At 40.7% G+C, this 22,164-nt stretch overlaps 1 protein-coding gene across 1 annotated transcript in view; it reads left to right on the forward strand.

The window, feature by feature from the left end:
* The window catches only part of agmo (alkylglycerol monooxygenase), a 57,251-nt gene that overhangs the window by 9,179 nt on the left and 25,908 nt on the right, over nucleotides 1-22,164 (forward strand). The window contains exons 2-9 of the mRNA XM_058648719.1: nucleotides 2,121-2,251; nucleotides 2,487-2,638; nucleotides 15,751-15,854; nucleotides 16,835-16,930; nucleotides 19,989-20,055; nucleotides 20,348-20,413; nucleotides 20,864-20,943; nucleotides 21,756-21,890. Coding sequence (XP_058504702.1) covers nucleotides 2,121-2,251; nucleotides 2,487-2,638; nucleotides 15,751-15,854; nucleotides 16,835-16,930; nucleotides 19,989-20,055; nucleotides 20,348-20,413; nucleotides 20,864-20,943; nucleotides 21,756-21,890 — 831 coding nt within the window. The remainder of the gene's footprint in view (nucleotides 1-2,120; nucleotides 2,252-2,486; nucleotides 2,639-15,750; nucleotides 15,855-16,834; nucleotides 16,931-19,988; nucleotides 20,056-20,347; nucleotides 20,414-20,863; nucleotides 20,944-21,755; nucleotides 21,891-22,164) is intronic.

Below are 22,164 nucleotides of genomic sequence, written 5' to 3' on the forward strand. Positions count from 1 at the left end.
AATTGATTGGGGGCCCGAATGTGCCCCGTGGACTGTGGGTTTGAGACCTCTGTGCTTAAATAAATAACAAATGCTTTGAGGAACATAACAGTCTGAAAGTGGCTGTAGATTTATAGTTTATACATTTGTAAACATTTATTTGTTTTATGCAGTAATATATATTCCCAAGAAAAAGAGGCACATTTCCAATAATTGATTTATAAACCATACTAGAAAATGACAACACTCCTAAGAATGAAGTGTTTTTTTTCCCCTCAGTCCTTTAAGCCGCTACAAAATACTTTAGGGTTTTTATAAAGTTGGTAAACATTTCAGTAGAAACATCTAATTACAAGCTTGTAATTCTGTTGTGCTCATGCTAACAACATCAGGCTGAGGTTTTTGGTTCTGGGTTATAAATGTTGGGGTGAATTCTTCAGCGCAGCAATTTGTTACCACGTCTAATGACTAAATGCTCCGTTTTGCTACTGAAGCTACAGCTCATGCATCCATTTTTTTTCTTTTTCAAATGTTTTTGTTTGTTTTCTAAAGGGAATTTACACAGAAAGTTCCAGAAAGAGCCTCAATGATGCAGCACAAAATAATCTGTGTGCAAGTGCTACTTTAGCTGTTAGCTGTAGCATTTTGTCAGTAACTTCAGCTATCAGGCTAACTAGCTTAATGATTTACAGGTGTTATACCTACTATCCTGGCAAATGTGTGATGGTGGGGTGAGCTAATGATGCAACAGTGAAGGATTAGATGGAAATAGGAAGTCATGCTATCACTGAGAAGCTACTCGGATCTGGTTTCTGCTGTTGGACGTGGTTTTTGGAAGTCATGGTGCCTTCCAGTTGTAGTCGGAAGTCGTAATTTTAGCTGGAACACCGTCACAAGTCGGATTTCCAACTCCAACTTTCCACTACTTTTACTGTTAATTGCACATTTTTGCTTTTTTGTTTCACAGTAAATCAGTTCTACACATGTAGCACTGTTTAATTTCTGTCCGTGGACATGCTGCTACGCTATGTGTGGGAGCTAAATGTTGCGTCGCTCTATTAGTGACTGGTATTGTGATCAATAGCTAACCCAAATATACATTTGCGTTCATATTTTTACCCGATTTCTCAGTTTGAATGTGGTCAACTCAGAGTATTAGGGCCAAACTGAAGAGAAAAAAATTATTGAATCATTCAGAATCATTTTGTAATATTACGTAAACATAATATTATGAGTTTTTTTTATTGTTATTATGACAGCAACAGAATGCAGATGTAACCAGCAGTCGACAACTACCAGCCATTTTTTCCTCCACAAAAGAGATGTTTTCTGCCAAGTCTGTGTGATTCTTTCTTGGAAACAGACTTTCTTTCTCTCGCAGTCTTTTCAAAGTCCTGATGCTGTTGATAATGTGGAGCTGATGAGTATTTTCTTTATTTGTGAAGCCCAAACCAAAAATATAACTTTACAAAATGCTCCACAGGTTTGCATCTGATCATCTGAGATTTGAATAATAATAATTATGACTTAATTGTCACAATATTATGACTTTATTCTCGATGTAAGAGATAACGTAAGAGAACACACTATTAGCTGTGTGTTTAGCATGTAGCAAGAGTTGCTAATGTTAAAGTTAAAGTGGTTGCAACATTGCTCCAAGAAAAACCTGTTTTTTAAAAAGTTCTTTCAAATGTTTTGAATTGTTTGACTTTAAAGCATGACACTTTATTTGACTGGCTCGAGCCTAAAGCTAGAACATTTTTGTTTGATAGACAGGCGTCGAAGAACGAGGCCCACAATGCAGCTGAAGCCATTTAAAAATTGAAAATGTGTGCCGAACCGATCCCAAAGCGGTGAGGTGATTTCCAGCCACGGAGCCACAGCACAGACAAATGTTTGTGATCCTCAATCTGCCAAAACACTGTGGTTTTAGACCCCACGCTCCTGGACCTGCGACTGTGAAACAAACATCATGGATCAGGACACATGAAAGTCTGGTGATCTTTTAGCTTGTCTGCCAAAACAAACACAACTGCTAAAAGCAACAGCCAACTCGAGACGGTCTTTGTTTTCACAGTCTGCAATTTTGCTGAATCATGATGACACCCTGTGTGTGTGTGTGTGTGTGTGTGTGTGTGTAGGCCACTCCTTTCTTTATAGGCCTGATGGTCCTGGAGGTGCTGGTGGGCCTGCTGAAGTCAGGAGACCCAGTGTACAGCATCAGTGATGGACTCACCTCCATATCTGCTGGAATGTTCTCCAGACTTCCATCGTGAGTGTTTCATTTTTGCTGAGATTACTGTTTTTTTCTTTTTTTTAAATCAACAAATCATTACTATGGCGTCACATTTATGTCAGAGGTCATGAGAGCAATAATAAATGGTCTGTATTCATATAGCACTTTTCTGGTCTTGATGACCACTCTAAAACTGCTTTACACTACAGGTTTGCCTTATAGTAGGTCGATTTAAATATAAATGACACTGACTGTCCCTCCCTGTTCACAGGTTGTTGATGAGGAGCACTGAGCTGACTGCTTATATCTACGTATGGGACCACTACCGCTTGGTGGAACTGCCCTGGGACTCGGCCTGGACCTGGTGGTTCACCTTCCTGGGTGTGGATTTGGGCTACTACTGGGTTCATCGCTTCTCTCATGGTACAAACACAAAATCTACATTTCAAGAAAACCACAAGTCCAGTTGCTATATGTTTTTGTAAAAACAATGTCCGACACAGACATATTGACAAGGATAAATTATATACACAGTCAAAAGTGAAGGTTTAAGGATTTTAATGTAATTTTTCGTCACTTGTTTCCACACTTTCTACTTCTATGGCAGTTGTTTTGTTTGCAGTCATTGTTGTGTGGTTTTACATGGTTTGGGATTCTGATTCCCTCTGCTTTAAAGCAAAGGTAAAATACATTTGACATACATACTACTGGTATAGCACCGTTTGCTGTTGGGAATCTTATTCCCAAGTTTTTTAAAGCAAACTAGCTGCTAGCAAATTGTGCTAGCATAAATACTGTTAGCACTGCTGGGATACCATGCTGGGATACCATTCATACCTGGGAATCCGAAAATATGAACTAACTGCATTAGCAACTGTTTTAAAGGCAAAGTTGAATACGGTAAGGTAACATAAATATTGTTAGCTCCACTGGCAGCTGTCAGTCAGAAAACTGATTTCCAGCTTTTTTTTTCTAAACCAAAGTTAGAATAAACTTAACATGAATATTGTTAGGACTGTTGAGAGATGCTAGCTGACTGCACTGGCAATTTCTAACTGTTTCGAAGCAAAGTTAGAATAAACTTGACATAAATATTAAGAGCACCATGTGTCCAGATTCAAAGAGGACCAGTTAAGTTATTGATTATTTAATCCAACACCAAATTTGTGCTCCTCTCCTGTCATGTAGTTACGTCGTAGAAAATACAAACACAAAAAAAGGACAGTACAAAGCGAGCTGATGATAAACGGTAGTAAAATGTTGATTTAGTTGCCATCCCTGCGGGGAGGAGTGGTGAAGATAGCACACACACACACATCATGCTTTCCTGGACGTTTTCAGAGGAAGCAATTATTTTTGAGTTACGTCCAGCTGGTTTACGGCCGTGCAGATGTGAGAGGCCGTGGTCTCCAGAGGACTGTGGTCTGAACCCGGAGCTGTCACAGCAACAGTCTGTGAAAAGTCACGGCTCTGCAGCAGCAACATCCCTCAGCATCACTATACTCCAAAATCTAAAAAATATACTGGATGCAGTATTTCTTAAGTAGTGGCTGGACATCTTAAAAAAAAAAGACTCTTTCCATGTGTGTTGGCTGATCCTCGCGCCAGATGCTCAGCTCACCGGAAAAGTGGTATTTATCTGTGGCCTGCACTGATGTTTATTTGTGTCAGCAGCACGTCAGGCTGTCCGACGTCGGGTCCACAACATGGTTTTTGGAAGAAAGTCCACTGCCACCGTGTTGATGTTAGAATCTGGTAAAACAGAAGCTGTGTGTGTGTGTTTTTTTTTTTGATTTTGAGGTCACAGGGAACATCTCCTCAGGACTCTACTGAGTTTTTTTTTGGCTACCACTGCTTTGTTAAAGGGAATTATTTATGCCTAAAACGCCTTCTGTTTCTTGGCATGTTGGCATTGAAATTATAGTTCACGGTTTATTTTCTTCTAATTTTCAAAAGGAAATACAGTAATGAAAAGCAAAAACGAGAAAAAAAATTTGAAGGTTCTCAGTCATATAGGTCATGTAGTCTTTAAGTGCTAAAAACAAAGGCCACTGGACTTTTCTCAGGTCCTTGGAGACGTTGAACCGCTCACCCAAAAGGCTTCTTCAGTTCTGATTTTGTTGCGCGAGTCTCCAGGTTTTTAAACCCTTGGTGGCATCTTGAAATCTTTAAAGCCGCGTTTCCATCATGGTACAGTTCTGTTTGGAATGGTAAAGCTCTTGGTGACCGCGTCAGCAACATACGGAGCGTGACGTTGTATCAGTGCACCATAAACGAACAACAACATCTAACACAACACACAACAGAGCTGCTCGGTTTGTGGCTGATATGTTGAGCTTTGTATGAGGGTAGATTGCCACCTTTGAAGAAACATCAGTCTCTAGGGAGTGATGCTTTTCTGTTGCCCAAATCAGCTAACTGCCATGGGTTTAGCTCCACCTGTACAGTACCATAAGTCTAGTACCCCAAGGGAAAGGTACCAAAAAATTTAACCGTTAGGGGTGGTTATTTTGGTACTATTCCTAATGGAAACACAAAAAACCTTACCAAATTGAGCCGTTCCACTTGGTGGAAACACGCCACAACATAACCATCATGTGAATTGTGAGTTCACATGAGCCAAGGTGTTTATTAAATCCTCAAACAAACACAATGAAGCACCTCTGACAGCCACCGTTGATGAAGAAAACAACATGGTCATGGTGAAGAGAGACAGTCTTTGGAGGAAATTGTCAACATTTGTATTTTGGACAGAGAAGAGGGGTAAAGGAAGCTATCTATGTCCATTCAGAGTGACCTTCCAATCGTCAGCCACCTACAATGCTGTCTTGAAGGCCCACCTCACCCCAATTCACACCTCGACCCATGTGACTTTAACGACTCTTATGGTACTCGGGGGGGGGGGGGGGTCTTTCTCCACTGGAAAACCAAGTTTCTTCAGTGCTTATTCACCTGCACTAAACTCCATATAGAAAATCTGCCTTTTTAGCCTCTGCTGTCTTGTGTGGTCAGTTTGTGTTACTGAGGTCAATCTAAACAACGGATTTCAAACACTGAAGTCACAAAATAACACATTTGAAGTTAGTGATGGAGGCAGCTGTGGATCAACAACTCCTGTGTGCTGTGACATTAAAATCACTGGTTTTCTCTGTGAACTTTGGTGTGGAAGAGTGAGTTCTTTACAAAACTCAAGTTTCCATTCAGCAATGGCTTCAAAATAGCAAGAAAAAGCTGAGGACCCAGTTTTGTTTTGCCATGTGAACATGTTATCTTAGGAATGCCTCCAGAGGTTTTCTTCAAACCTGGCACAAAACTTCAGATGAACTCTTTAGATTTGAGTGGTCAAAGGTCAAGACATGTGGCCTCACAAAACTATTATTGGCCCCTTGAGCAATAAGTTCCTCTCATGTCAACAAGTAAATGCAATAAGTGGGATAAAATTGTGTAGACTAAAACGGCATTGATAGACGTCGGGGTGGAGATTTTTTCCAGCTCAAGGATCAGAGCTAATCTGTGTCAATGTTCGTATCACTGTGTGTCAGCAGCTTCACAGTGAATCATGTAAATAATCTCCTCACACTGTTTCCCAGGAAACAGGCTAAGCTGCCGTTGTTGATGCTCTGAGGCCCAATGAACCATATGTGCGACTATTTATTAAATGACCATGGTGATGTGTCTTGAATTAGGATTTAATGATGTGAGTGTTGCTCTCTGTCGCCCCGCCCTGACCATGCAGAGGAATGACGCTCACAGTTATTATGTGCTTTGGTTCCTTTTTTTTTTGAACTGGAGAATCTTTTTTTTTTTTTAATTTCTCCAGGAAAAAAAAGTTTCCACTCACTTCCATTTCCTCGTTTTACAGCTCATTGGGGTTGTTATCATGGAACATTGTAGGGTCGTGGATAATTGTCTGGTGCTGTGTGGCTGCAGGATGTGTAAGCTTCTTTTCTTTATTTTTCTTTGTGGTGCGGTCCTCGCTCCTCACGCTGGTCCTCCCAGGTCATCTCGGTCAACCAGACTTTGACCCGCGGCTCGTTCCTGAGCACGGCTGAACCAAACTATTCCAAAGTGTGGGATGTGTAATAAAGCAGTGGGGAATGAAACATATGCAGGATGCGGCTAGAACAAGCTTCTCTGCAGTTTAATGGGTGTGAAACTGTCATGTAACAGTGTTTTTGAGCTTTTTTATGGCTCTCATATCATAATTCAGTTCTGCGCTCAGACCGGGTTTTGCGTGATCCATTTGTGTCAGGACAGATGAGCTGTAAATCTTTGATTATTGCACAATAAGGGAAAAAAATACAACGGTAAACTGCAGAAAAGAAGCAGAAGTGACATCCTCTGCTGGGAAATATGAGCACATATTATCCTCAGTGTAAAATATCAGTTTCACTTTGACCAGTTTTATGGCCTCTCTTTCATAGTTTCCCTCTCGTGACTTCCACATGAAAGAGTGGCGCAGAGATAATTAAGTGGAAAGTACGCAGAAAGGCGGTCAGTCGTCTGCGCTGATGCCTCCTCTGCTGACGAGACGTGACTGCTTGGCTCTCGCTCTCGCCAGACACTGTGATCCTGGAGATAGCAGCAGATTGAGAGGAAAGCGAGAGCCACACCAGTCTGCAGGCATTTGGGCCACGTCCAGGATTCTTCCTCCACAGAAGTATCAGTAAAAGCTTGTGGAAAGACTGCATTTGTGGACATTTCTGGGCATTTGGTCTTGAATCTGCACAGAAAAACACCAGCTGTGGTGGAATATTAAACATTTAAATGATGTTTGGGGATATGCAGACGCAGAGAAAGTGAATTCTTCATGTCAATTTTTGGTTGGGTTGTACGAAATGTCCCATATCTTTTGAAAGGAAAGTTTTCCACTGCTTCTGCTGAACAAATGTTACGTGATGCTGATATTTCCTTCAAAGATATTCAGATAGTTCACTTCCACAACATTATTTATTATTACCTAGATTGTTGTGCTGCTTGTTTGTGATGCCTCCTCTGCCACTTCACCTGGGTGGAGCTAACAGCTAAGCTAACCGGTGAGTCAGCAGATTTGTTTAATACGGTGTTGAACCCAAAATATGTCCACAAGCCATGTTTCAGCTGCTTTATTGGCAGTTTAGCTCGTATCTGCTATTTGTAGAATGTATATTATGAACTCAGGTGGCTTTATAAGATTCAAGTTTGAACTTTTCTCCCCCAAGTTGTGTATGTGTGTGTGTGTATATATATATATATATATATATATATATGTGTGTATATATATATGTGTATGTGTATATATATGTGTGTGTATATATATATATGTATATATATATATATATATACATACATACATATATCTGGTTCAGAATAGATTCAAAAGTCATCTATTCTGAACCAGACAGGAACCAGATGGTTTTGGGTGAGCAGGAGGCTGACATGGTTCAGATGCTGACGTGTTGTTGACAGGCCTATTGATTCTGTTTACTCTAACCTCATATTGCAAAGCACCGCTAATAGCAGCTCTACCCTTGGGCAGCATCTATATCCAGGCCTGCCTGCCAGGCTGAAGCCATTAATCAGCCAGTCAGCTGTCCATACGCTGATTATATGTGAGGTAATTGAGTTGCGCTGCCGTCGTCTCGCCACACCGATTGCTGCTGCTTTGTTACACTTTTAGCTCCGGGGGAAACATCAGCGAATCTGATAAAGGTCCCATGAAACGCTGTCATTACTCCTTTAACGTGATGACTGTCCTGTTGAAACTGAACAGCGAGGGACTGGTCGTAAGTTTAACCTCGTCAGTTGGTTGTTGCTGAGAAGAAGAAAAACAACTGTTGACAAATAGAATAGAATAGAATAGAATAGCCTTTATTGTCGTTATTTTGTGGACAACGAAATTTGGGTGCCACTCCCTTGGTGCAAAATACAAATATATAAATAACAATTTTAAAAGAGAAAATAGAAATATTAACAATAAAATAAGAATAAGAAATGTTGTTTACATTTTTTTCAGAAACTATGACTATGTATAAATTAACATAAGATAACAAATGCTTTTGTCATGACATTAAGTTACCCACTAATTCGGCTTTGGATATTTCAGGTTTTTCATGGTTTTAATCCAAATCTTTTATTGTACAGGCTAATCTGGAAAAGAACAAGGTTATACTTTGTAGTTATTCCAGCTTTTGACATAAAATGTGTCCTGTAGTAGCTTTTACATGTTACAAATACACAAGCTTTCCCATCTATCCGGGCTTGGTACACTGGATGTGTCCCCCAGTGGCCGACATTTGATCCAGATATTTGGCCATTGGCTCATCCCTACACCTCTTTACATCCTCTGTAGCTGTTACCTGGTGTGTTCACTCTCCACCCTCCTGCAGAAAGCTCAACACGGCTCTGCCGTCTTCCATGAGCAGAGGTGGCTGATGTGGATGTTATTGTTTAGAGAGCAGCTCCTCGCAGGGTGGAGGCCAGTGGGCTCCATAAATCTTCACTCTGACGGCCAAGTTCCTGGCACGGCGCAGGTTAGCGGGGGGCAACAAAAGAATCCAGGGCCCCTGCTTGGTTTTGCTGATTCTGCTGGTTTGGTTTTGTCAGGATGTGGGGGTCTCACTCTCGACAGCAGAAGAGCAACAAGTGAAAGGCCTCATGGGAAACAGAGATTACATCAACGGTGATCTGTAGGTCACCGTCCTCTCTGGGTCTGCTCTAATTGATATTAGCTGAAGGGATAATGTCCTCAGGGTCTCTTTGTAAAGTACAAAAAGAAACTGTCAAAAAGAAGTTAACATTGTTTCTATAGCATGTTTAAAAACAACCAGAGCCAAAGTAAAATCTGGTAAGAAATGTCCTGATAAAATGGACTTATCTTGAAAGGAAGGCCAGAGATTTGGGTCTTTAAAAGATATTTAAAAAATGTCCAATAGTTGGGGCAGATTTAATTTGATAAGGTAAGAAGTTTCATAATTTATGGATAGCTACTGAGAAAATATGATCAACCTGGATTTTGAGCCGGGTTTTAGGCACACCCAAGAGCAGCTGATTGTGCTTCAGACCTGTGATTCCCAAAGACTGGGTCAGGACCCACAGATGGGTCACAGTAGATTTTTTGGGGGGTCCCCAAAGAAATGTGTAGTTTTCCCAAACTTTCAGGTCAGATGTGTGTAGGTTTTAAATGACATGCCAAGAATTTATGAATTTACATTTTTTACTTTGGGAGGGAAATAGATCTTCAACTTGGAGATTATTGTCAGATGCTGGACTTGATAACAGACGAGATCTGCTACTCAAATTTAAAAGCACTGTCAAAGTGGACACAGAGGCTTTTAGCTGACAGGTGAATGTTAAGGGCCCAAAGCACCCACATCCTTTCAGTCGGAGAGAGGGACGCTGAGCTCAGCAGAAACCTCCGGCCTCATGTGCTTGACTCACCGTACGGACGGACTTGCCTCTGTCAACATCGCTAACAGGCGGAGATTTCCCTCTGCTGACGCTGCTGAGGACAAAACTGCACTGATTACCGTAGCTGATATGGAGGTGGCATGTGCCGCCTCACGTTACATGTTTCAGATCAGTGACACTTTCCTGTTACACTATACACTAATATTTCCACCCGGTGAATAAAAAAGAAAAACAGCACCAAAGTATTTGCAGAAAATATAAGTCGGATTTTACTGAGGTTCATCTTCTTTCTTCACAGCCAACTACTGAAGAAAATTATGACCTCGATGAATGAGAACCTTCACCAACAAGAATAGTTTTGTTGCTGCAATGTTTTGCTGGTGGTAGTAAAATATCACAGCCATAATCCAAGTGTAAGTTTATTATTGTTCTTGCAAGATCGGACACTGTGTGAGAGTCTACTTTGTACTTGATCCATTATTTTCTTTCTTCTACTGAGGTTCTTTCTTTGAACAGTGGACCTTGGTTTTTTAACTGGAGGGTTGCCAGTTCGAGGCCCCACTAGGCTTGGGTACTGCTGAACAAAGTATTCAATCCTCAATGCTCATAGTTGATTGGTCATTCTAAATTGACCCCAGCCACATGGGGGGTGGGCACATCCAGTGTACTTCAGCACTGGTCCCAAGCCCGGATAAATGCCACGGTTGCATCAGGAAGGGCATCAACAAAATCCAAAAATCTTTGATTTGTGGATCACGGGATGCGGTGACCTCTAGAGAGGGAGAAGACAACAATGAGGAAATATACAAGTTTAAGAGAAAAAATTGGGATAATTTTGGCTTTTTCTCCACATAAAACCAGAATCTCATAATCTCAAAACACCACCCTTGTGTTTTTGTGTCCGCAACTTTGGTGAAACGATGATGTCATAGCCCCACCTCTTGCTCTTGCGTTTGCTGTCTCCGTCCACGTCATTGTCGTTTTCTTCTTCTTCTCTACTTAGAGGCCTGGCATATCTACTGTAGCATTCAGAGTTGTTTTGGGTAATGTTTTGTATGCACCAACACATTTCTGTGCCACGTTCATGGAAAACTCTTTAAGAAAGACGTTACAGCAACATAGTGTGGATGGAGTTTGGATGTGAACTGGAGACCAGTTTAACGACTCCCGGTACAAATTGTTGCTCTGTATTATAAAATTGTATAAACGTATGCTGTGCATTGTTGACATGTGATTGGCTGATTGGCACAGATAAAGAGCCTCAGGTGTCCTGAATACAAATGTGTCGTAAAATCCTTTGTAACAGAGCTATAAAAAGCCAAGGGAACTTTTATGTTCTGGTGATTTCCATCATTATAATGAACAGATTTTGTAATTGGGTGAAATTTAATTTAAAAAGCTGTATTACCTCATGCGTCACAAGCTTTTGCACCCTCTGTGTGAGAGCTGTAAGTGGCCCTGACCGGGGTGAGTGTGTAATTTAGTGCGTGTGACTGAGCTGTGCGGACAGCATGACGTATGGCGGCACTGGAGGGGGGTTCAGCCAGCCGTCCCTCCAAGCTCGGCACTCACTGTTTGGGTTGGCACGCGAACCGCGAGCCCTCCAATCCAAACACTGGAGTACCGTCCATGGCTCGTTGCCTCTGTGAGTGACAGGACAGCCCACCACTCACAGTGCGGCACATGACGGACGCCGTCCATCCGTGCCAGGTCTTTGTCGCCGAGGGCGATGATTTAGGCAGCTGATTGATGCAAGTGTAAAAGCATTTCATGAGGTTTGAGTGGTCGGTTTAGATCTCACTCAGCTTCAGTTATTTTTCTTTTGTCTAGTCATACGTTCTTTTTATAGCAGCATGGATTCAAAGCGCATTTTGATCATTATTGGCACTTACTGCAGGAGCAGGATTTACGAGGCTCAGTAGGAATTTGTATGAATTACACAAGCATCGTTCCTGACATCGTTGAAGTGGACATAAGCCGACTTTTAAAGTCTAACTCAGTCATGTTAACGTGACTGATTGTGACATGTGGGCCCTGATTATGTGTCATGATATAATTCAGCAACTCAGTTTAAAAAACGTGGAGTATTATGTCACCCGACTGCCAGTCTGTGGACTGTAAAATATATTATTCTTGGTAGAATATTAGAAGAAAGCTACATGAGGTCATTTGCTTTGTGTTTAAGGAATCAGTTCCATGAAATTACCACAAAAAAAAAGAAGAAAAGATCTCAAGAGTCTTTGAATGCCGATATTTTTGGTTTATTTTATCCAGAATTTGCCATTTTTGAATCCAACAAGGTTAGGTATCAACGTCAGTCCTTTTAAACTGTACCAACTGACTAATTCCAACACTGAGAAATGATCCACTGTCCTGTAGGTGCATCTTATACCCAATTTGACTTATTTGTGTTCAGCTTGTTAAAAGTTGTCAATTTTACCAAATAACAGATCTGGACCAGCCCACTTTTTGGCAGTCCATTGATTGGTCGAAAGAGAATGGTCATTATTAACAAATAATGTGCGCTCCCAGCTATGTCCTTCTTCTTTCACACTGTAGCTGACACAGCCTGTGGTTGAAGGGCAAGGCAAATCATAATGTATTGGTTGAAACCCTACCTAGGTGAGCTGAATTGCACTGGTATCACTTGGTGGAAACGCAGTGAGAAGCTCAGCTGATTTGGCGTCGTCATACACCGTGGAGAATCGCAAACTTCTGCACCCATGGCTGTGATGCTCAGGTCTACAGAGAGACCCCAAACCAAGGACAATCAGAATCACACAGGATTTTAACTGAAAACACAGTACAACACTTGTTTTTGTATTTTCACATCATGAGTTTAACCTCTACATTTAACCCCATCCTTTTCACACACTTGTGTGAGCACTAGCACTTGTGCTCACAATTCACTTCCACTTGGCCATGGGCTGTTACTTGTACTTGAGTTCAAGGTAGCAGTGTTGGTAGTGATTCAGATGTCGGGCTGCAGTGGTTATCAAAATAGCTGACAATTCATTTTGTCAATTGGTCTTTTTTTTATAATTAGAACAAGTTCTCAGATTTTTCAGCTTCGTAAATGTGAATATTTTCTGGTTTCTTTGCTCCAAATAACCAGGAAATCATTCAAACTCAATAATTTTGGTTTGCGGACTAAATGAGGTCTTTACTACTTTGAGGTTTCGGAACCACCAAACTTTATTTTCCCTTTTTTAAGCATTTCCTGACATTTATTTAGGCCAAACAAGTAATCGATTTATGGAGAACAGTGAACAGTACCTAACCCAACACCAGACTGTCAAAAGTCCACGTTAGAGAAACTCAGTTTGTCTTTACAGGGATTTCGAATCATTGACGACCGCTGTCATTTTTGTGTTGTATTATGCGTCACATCTCTCCATTTCCTCTTATTTGTTCCTGAGAAATCATGAGTTGAGGCTGGAGGCCAGATGGAAGTGCGGTCCTCAGCTTTTTCTCTGCTCTTGCTGGGAATGCAGAGACTCTGTGGCATTGGTTCTCACCATTAACAGGACTTCCCTCCTGAATAGGACCTGCCAAACTATGCAGCGTCCTGCCGAGTCCAGAGATGAGGACATGAGCTTGCAGTGAAGCCTAGCATTTCCTTCTTCCTATCAGTGACAACGAGCATCAATCTTGACCGCCTGTAGTCCTGAACCCTGCCAAGCATGACTCCAGTGAGGAGAAGGGAAAAAAAGAAGCAAACGGCTCAGGCTGTTGGAATTAAACAAAGGCTGGATTATACTCTAAATATGTTCATCCCTGATCTCCTCCTACCTCCTTGTCTCCTCTTTCCTAGTTTCCTCACAGTTTTTGCTTCCAGTTTGGCTTCAAAATGCATTGTCAAACGCTGTATGTGACATTTATCCTTTCACACCACACAAAGTCCAGCAATAACCCTGTTAAATAAGCGAGGTGGGAATTATTTGCTCAGGATCAGTAGTCTTTCCCTCAAATACTTCACTTAAGCTTCACTTAAAAACTCACACAGCACTCACCTTCACTACTCAGTAGTATGTTTGTTCAGGTGCGACCGACCCTTGACCCTCCAGGTTTTATGACCGCCCGCCGCAGTACAGTTCAAAGGTTTATTAAACGGTGAGAATCTGACTTGAGAGGAGGCTTTTGAATGATTTCTCAAAATAGAATCTCACACACTGGGCTAAGTAGTCAGTGTGTTTTTGTGTTTCCACGTTAAACGTAGTGACTTAACTTCAGTTTTGGTTATATTTTGGTTGAATGGCTTGTTGATTTTCATAGTTCTGGAATGGTTTAAGGGGAAATAATAACATTGTGAGAGTTGTGGTGGCTTCAAACAATGTAATATTCACCATGTATGTGTCGTAGGACATTTCAAAAATACCGCAATAATGCAAAGATCATAAATACAGGAAAAATCATCTTTTGGGAAAGTTTTCCTTTTACAAATTTAACAAATCAGAGCTCAAAATCACAAAAATTACAATTTATTAACTCACCATCCTCCTCCAGGTTTGGAAATATTGTCGCAAACATATTGTTGTGAATTGTGAACTGGAATCTTAAACTTGATATATTTAGCATTAATTGGAGGCACCATTAGACTGTTCATGTGAAGATAAAACCAGGAGCTTGCTAGCTCAGCTTAGCTCAAAGAGTGGAAGCAGTGAGAAAACGGCTGGCTTGGCTCTATCACAAAAGCGTCCTAGCTAGCAGAGGTCAAATTCAAATTCTCAAATAGAATAAAACAAACCACAAACTGACTTTTGTTATTTACTAAACGTTAAGTACTGATAAAATTAGATGGAACACGGGACTTTGGGTATAGCTAGGTAGTTATTTGCCCTGCCTTGTTTGTAGTCTTTATGCTAAGCTAACAAGATGCTGAGTTTGGTAGAGTTTAGAGAGGGTTAAAAATGTTTAGCTTGGCTCTAGTCAAAGGTGTTTTAGCATCACAGAAGCATCCTAGCTACTAGCGCTCATACTCTTTAGTTAAAAAAAAAAAAAAAAAAAACACATCTAGAACTGCTTTTTTTGCTAAACATTTAATGGTTATATGAAAATTACATAGAACATGATTGTTATTCTTTGGGAAAGCTAGTTAGCTACCTTCCCTTGTTTGCTTTTTTTGCACATCCACATATCCAGAGCTAACTGGATAATACAAAAAAAATAGCTACCTTTATCTAGTTACTCTTAGGTAAAAGCAAGCAAGTTGGTTTTTGCCTTGTTTGTAGTCTTTATGCTAAGCTAACTAAATGCTGAGTTTAGTGAATATTGTCATTTAGCTTTTATAATCACACAAATATGAGAGAAAAGGGCTAGCTTGGGTCTAATGTTCAAACGTATTTTAGCATTACAAAAGCATCATAGCTAGCAGAGCTCATAATATTTAGTTAAAGCTAAAGAAAACAAGATCACGTCTGTTACTTTTATGGAGTTAGCTAGCTGTAGCTTGTTAGCTGCTTTCCCTATTTTGCTAAGCTGCTGAGTTTAGATTGTCATTTAGTTTTATAACCACACACACGCAACCACATATTCATCTTTAATGTTATTTCATCTTTCTTTCACCGCATTTCATTGGATTTAAGTTGAAAGTGTTTTGAAATAAATCCCAAATTCCATCACACATCCAGATTTGCCTCTAGAAACTTTCATTTTAACGGCTTGGGCCACTTTTATTATCATCATATATGTACAACTCTTACATAGTCTGTATGGAGCTCTGTGGTTGTGGCATAATTCGAAGGTTACTGTTCTCTCATGTACGACTGCACAAGCCAAAGTCGTCCGGAGGTGCCAGAAAAGCTAAGGCCAGACAGGGTGGTCCGGAAACGGCCCCGGAGATCCAGTGAAATTTAACAAGCCTGTTCCCTTTGGACTTTAAAATGAAGTGTAACACGGACATTAATCTAGCAAGTATCACAACACAGCAGAGGAATGTCAACTGGAGCTGTGGGACACCGAACACAAAATGCCACCGTCGCCCTCAGTGGCCCAATACACTCAAACCTCAGCGTGTTTTTGCCAGGAGGGGAACCAAAAGGGGGGGGAGTGATAATCTCTTATGTTACCTGGACTCTTGGACTTTTATTGTTATATGTATGTGATTGGACGTACATAACAGTCTCTGTGTGTGTGTGTGTGTGCAGAGGTGGCCTTCATGTGGGCCGCTCACCAGGTTCACCACAGTTCAGAGTACTACAACCTCACCACTGCCCTCCGACAGTCCGCCATGCAGCCCCTCACGTCATGGGTAAGCATTTCCTCCTCTTCAAGTATATGTCACTTTTATTAACCAAAGCATATTTATTATTATCCTGTGTAGTAACTTTTGTCATTATTCTGCCTCTGTTTGGTCTCCTTGAGCAAAAACGATGCAAGATAATTTGTTTGCTTCGAACAAAACTATCAAACCTGACTGAGGGAGCGTTTTTGTGTATGCAGCAGCAGAGCAGGGGTGGGTGGAGAGAAGTTGTGTTTCACTTAATGAACCCTAGTCGCTGGTACATTTATATTAAACATGTGCAACATGGGTCACATGGTGGTACAGTGGCTCACATGGTTGCCTCACAGCAAGAAGTTCACCCAGTTCAGAGCCCAGTTCGGCTGACTGAGGGCTTTTCTGTGTGGAGTTTAAATTGGGTATTATGTTAATTGGACACAAATGTACGTTTGCCCTGCGATAGACTGATGACGTGTCCAGGGTGTGACCCCGCCTTTCACCTTTGTCAGCTAGGAGTGGCTCCCATGACCCATGACCTCATGTGGAGGAGTAACAGCTCCTATCTTGTGTCTGATGATGGAACTAAATTCCTTACACTGGTTTGAATATTTAAAACTAGTAAAACTTGTAAATCTGCAGCCACTTTCAGACTGTAATCTTCCTTAAAATTAGCAAAAAAAAAGACTAAAACTTGTAGGAAAGTTGTATGTGTTTATCACAGCATGTCAGAAACTGCAAGCCAGTTACTGGTAATTAAAGCTTCAATTCAGCTGTAATATCTTATTAAGACGAAGTTAGATGTTTTTTTTTCTGAAAAAAGATTATTTTTCTTTTTAGGTAAAAAAAAACAAAAACCAAGAACAATTTCTCCTGAATGAGGCTCAACCAAGTGACAGACCATATTTTCAGAAGGTTCTGGTGTTACAAAGTCCTCAGTCCTGCTTATTTGTCTCTGCTCATGCAGTTATTGTTAGGTGTTCACTGAGTAAATTCTGCACGTCTCTCCTCAGGTCTTCTACCTGCCTCTGGCCCTGGCCCTGCCTCCGTCTGTCTTTGCTGTTCACATACAGCTGAATCTCCTTTACCAGTTCTGGATCCACACAGAGGTAAAGTTCAAAGGTTCTGTCTCCTGAGTAGATAAAGGGTTGCAGGATATACTCTACGGCAGTGATAGCTGTCAGAATAACAGCTATTTAAGGGTTGTTGAAGTGTGCTTGTGTAACAAGCGTGTGTGGGCCCCTGTGGGGACATAAGAAAGACTCATAAATAATAAATACAAATCTATGTCTCCTTAAGTCTATGATATCTTAAATTAGCTTGTTCTTACCTTTAGACATCCTATCTGCTCACTCTCCCACACCAAAGTCCATAGAGAAAATCAGTGATTTTAACATCACAGCACAGAGGAGTTGTTGATCCACTGCTGCCTCCATCACTAAGTCCAAACGTGTTATTTTGGTGTTTGGTGTTTGAAATCCTTTGTTTGGGTTGACCTCAGTGACACAAAGTGACCACACGGGGCAGCAGTCAAGCAGCAGCTCTCTATGAGCTAAAAACGCTGATTTTCTCTATGGACTTTGGTGCAGGAGAGTGAGAGTCAGACAAGGTGAGAAAAATGACAAATATATTTTAAGATGAAAGATTTTATAAAGTTTGCCTTTTGTTAAGAGTCTGCTGGCTGCCATGTTTGTGGAGGAGAGTGTCCCTCGATGAATGTCATGACCACAGAGTTAAAGGAGCAATACATGGATATTATATCTACATATCATGACATGAGCCAAGATATGGTCTTATATGTTGGATATTGTGGTTTTAAAAGCTGTTGCATTGATGCATATTTCAATGACTTGCTGCTGCATTATATTCTGCTGTATATTTGTTGTATTTATATTTTTCTACCCTTTTTAAAGGTATTTTTCTAACACACGTAAATATCCTTCATTTAACATTAAAACGGCCAAAGAAATTGTATTGTAGTGTATTTTAAGATCATAAAGAGTGGAGTGTTTTTAGTCCAGAGAAACTTCCTGTGTCAGCTTTATATCCACATATATGTCCTATAGCATAAATGAATAAATAAATAAATTTTTTCAGGGTTTATTTTGGGTCAAGTTTCTCATGCTTCCTCCTTGAAAGCCAGTGTCGTTTTTGTCAGGCTTCCTTCTTCTTATGATCGATAGGTGATGAGTTGATGATGCAGGAAAAGACCCCACTGACACAGGACTTGTACCGAACAAAGGGATTTTATTTAGTTACAAGTCAGGTGTCAGAACCAAGCTCTGCAGCAGCTCGGGAGAATGTGTTCTTGCCGAATCTCCAAACAATTCTGCCTCAGAAAAGCAAAACTAACCTTATATAGATTTTCTAGCATTCTTATTTGCAGGCATCACATGTTTCGACCCCCTGCCTTTCTCCTGTTTCCATAATGCAACAACTTGAAAAACAAGTCGGGTCCGGATATACCATACTGTCCCATGATCTTTAAATTGGACAATATCACCATTTAGTCAAACAAGCGACATCTATATTTCCTAACTAACCATATCCAAGACAGACCCTCAAGCTTCCTGTCCTATACAGGATGCCAATTGTACACCGTATGGTCTGACTTGTCATGTGTCCAAGAGACCCTCTTGTCTCATGTTTACTTATTAATGTCAACCATCAATACATTTAAGTATTAAACTTTAGCTGTGTTAATGTGTTCTTCTTAGTTCATATACTTCACCAGGCTGGAGTTTGCAGAACACAAAGACACTTTTGTCTCATAACGTCATCAACCACAGTCCATCATCCTCATCATCATCCTCCTCATCCTCACCATCATAGTCTGAGTGAGAACAGTGTGTAAAGTCTCAGACACTGCAGAGCTGCACTGGAACCTGTGTTCAATAAAAAATAATGAGATTTTATGAAATATTCCAAACAGAAGCAATGAGCACTGCGTCTGCCTTTTAAAGTGATGGGAATGAATGGATGTGGATTTTTTTCTCTTTCTTTTTAGTGCACTATTAGTGAAAACGCTCATAACAGTCAGAGTTTTCTGAGGGGAAGTCATTTCTGCCTCCTTTATGAGCCCTGGTTTTTGATGTAATGTAATTTATTGGCACACTCTTCAGTGCAGTGGTTCGATATAAAACTCTCAGACTAAGCGGCCATTACATGGAAATAATGAATCACTGAGGACTCTTCTGTCCGGCCGCTCCAGATTAAAGGGGGGGGGGGGGGGGGGGTCACTCTCATTTTGATGGGAAACATCAAAATATGTGAGCGACCAAAGCAGAAACTTGAACTGTGTGAAATATGCTCAGCGTGGCCTCTGTCGTCTTTAAGTGCTCACTGCTGCGTCTGTTCAACATCTAAAGGAAGGAGAATTATTCATGTGTTCATACACAGAATACGCTCATGTGCAGGTTTTTTCTCTCTGTGTTTAATAGAGCTGCAACTAATGATTATTTTTATAATTTGGTCCATAAAGTGTCAGAAAATGTTAAATTGGTGTTTCACAAACCTAAAAATGACAAATATGATTTTCCTTAAAACAAAACAAAAGACTCAGTTTGAATGATTTCTTTGTTACGTGGAGCAAAGAAACCAGAAAATATTCACAGCTGAAAAACCCGAGAATCATGTATTGATTATTAAAAAAATACACTCAATTCAACATCAAGTGCTTCCTTTGTCATAAAGTATGGTTAATAATAGCCACATAGCTACAGGAAAGATGGATTTTAACCACTTCACAAAAGGTTCACCTCATAAAATCGTCTCCTATTGAAGCTTAAGATATCTTCAGAATATGTTCACCACTTTATTTTGCTGTTTGACAGACTTTTCATGACCCCTTTGTACAACCACTCACTCTCCCACACCAAAGTCCATAGAGAAAATCAATGATTTTAACGTCACAGTTGTGGATCCACTGCTGCCTTCTCCAGTGAGTCCAAATGTGTTATTGTGTGAATTCTGTGCTTAAAGTCCTTTATTCAAATTTATCTCAGTGACACAAAGTGACCACACGAGGCAGCAGTAGAGCAGCAGCTCTTGTGTCCCCGCCACCTAAATATATATACAGTATATATATAATTTTCTCTATGGACTCTATGACACCTACAAAAACGTTGTTCACAGTTTTAATATGAATGCACGTCCTGTGTTATTCAGCTGATCCGAGACCTGGGACCGCTGGAGTGGATCCTCAACACCCCAAAACATCACAGAATCCATCACGGTGAGTTGTTATTATCATAACATGTTCTGTTTTACTGGTTACAGGTTTTTCCATGGCTGAGCAAATATGTTTGTCACTGTGACCATAAACAGCAGCAGCTCCTTGTCTGAACCTGGATATTTATGGTAGAATTACATTTGGTCCAGTTCTCTGTTGGCAGGTTGACCGATCACTCACTCACTAACTCACTCACTTGGCCGTGGGAAAACATGCCACTGAGATAATGGAATGGCAGAGAGCCTGTGGGTCCAAAGACGTGGGGTTATTTTGTTACTATGATTTTTCCTAACAGGGAGGAACATATACTGTATTGACAAGAACTACGGGGGAATTCTGATCATATGGGACAGAATATTTGGTGAGTGAAGGCTTTATTTTTGAATTGTCCTCATGCCTATAGGGTTATACAAATGTGTTTACCACTTAATCTCACTGTTATACAGCCTCTTCTGGCTATTTAATGTGGTTTGTTAAACACTCGGTCTCCCAAACCAAAGTCCATATAAAAAAATCAGTGATTTTAGGTCAAAGTCATAAAATAAGACATTTGAACATAGTGATGGAGGCAGCAGTGGATCAACAACTCCTGTGTGCTGTGATGTTAAAATCACTGATTTTCTCTATGAGGTTTGGTGTGGGAGAAAGAAAATTTCCTGTCAGAAAAGAGATAAAGCTACAGACATAATCTTAATATGTTGTAGACATAGATTTTATGAGGTGAGTCTTTGGTTACGTGGCTAAAAGTCACAGATTTGTTTTGTGATGAAATAAAACCGTGTTAAACTTGTTAAAAACCCATCTTCCACAGACACGTTTGCCGCAGAGAAAGAGAAAGTGGTGTACGGCCTGATTTACCCCATCAAGACGTTTGAAAGCCTCTACATTCAGGTTGGTTCCGTCGTACAAACACTGAGAGCAGATTAGACGTGAGCTCATGTTTCCACATGTGACCACAACATTACGACTCCACTCCACTCTGAAGACACTGCCCAGCCGCTGAAGCAGAGGAGAAGGAGGCTAACACAATGGTTGTGTTTGCCGCCTTTACCACTGAGCAGAGATGGAGACTCCAGTCTCAGACTTGGACTCCAGTCACATTTACTGATGTTGCTCAGTGGGTTTTCACGCTCAGTTTAATGGAACTAAGGTCGTCATCCAGGGATCAGCAAGTATACGGGGCCGAGGGCCAATTTCTTTGTAAGAAGTTGAATATTTGGGCCAAATGGTGGAATCTTCATGAGACAAAGTGTCTTAAAAACCCACGTTTGCTGCCTTAACCTAACACTAATGTGGAAGTTGTCTTTAATCAGCAGCTCGTTACGAAGACAAACGTGTGTGAGACACTTACTCATACTAATTATTGTGCATCATTTCAATTTGAAGTCATTATTTACTCCACAAACCTGGCTGTCTCCATGACAACATTTTACTTTAGGTCAATTCCATCTACAGAATCTATTTCAATTGGTTCATATTTTTTCAGAATAAAAGCTCTGATACTCCAGGGCACTGGTGACCACTGCGGAGTAATCAGACTATGAATCGGATTATCCAGGTATGTTAGTTAGTTAGTTGTTTAGTGAGCAGTTTGGCGCTGGACCCAATTTCCGATGCTTATTATCCTATCGTATTCTCCCGACGTTAAATTGAGTGTTTGGTTGTAATTTTACTGTAATGTTTTCTGTCTTTTTCTCTTTTAGCTCCATTACTATTTGGGTTTGTGGCAAATGTCCCAAACGTACACGACGATCGGCCACAAACTGTCGACTTTCTTCAAAGGTCCGGGTTGGTCGCCTGGTACAGCTCGACTCGGCGACCTCGCCACGCATCCGAAGGTCTGTGAACCAAAAAAAAAACCCCTTGGGTTCTGAAAGTTACTTTTATTTTCCCCAACAACAACAGGCTTTCAACAGGCGTCACGGCTGCGATCATGTGACGTGCTCGAAAACACAGGCATCCAAATAAATGAGTCGCAGTTCTTTTTTCTTTCTTTTTTTTGCTGTTGTTGTTGAAGGAATTCGACAAGTTTTACAAGGAACTGCCACATCAAATAAAGAGCCGTAAAAGCCTTTGTTGAGGCGACACCAAAAAAAGTTCATTTTCAACCGT

The sequence above is a fragment of the Solea solea genome, chromosome 13, assembly GCF_958295425.1.
Source record: "Solea solea chromosome 13, fSolSol10.1, whole genome shotgun sequence".
NCBI lineage: Eukaryota > Metazoa > Chordata > Actinopteri > Pleuronectiformes > Soleidae > Solea > Solea solea.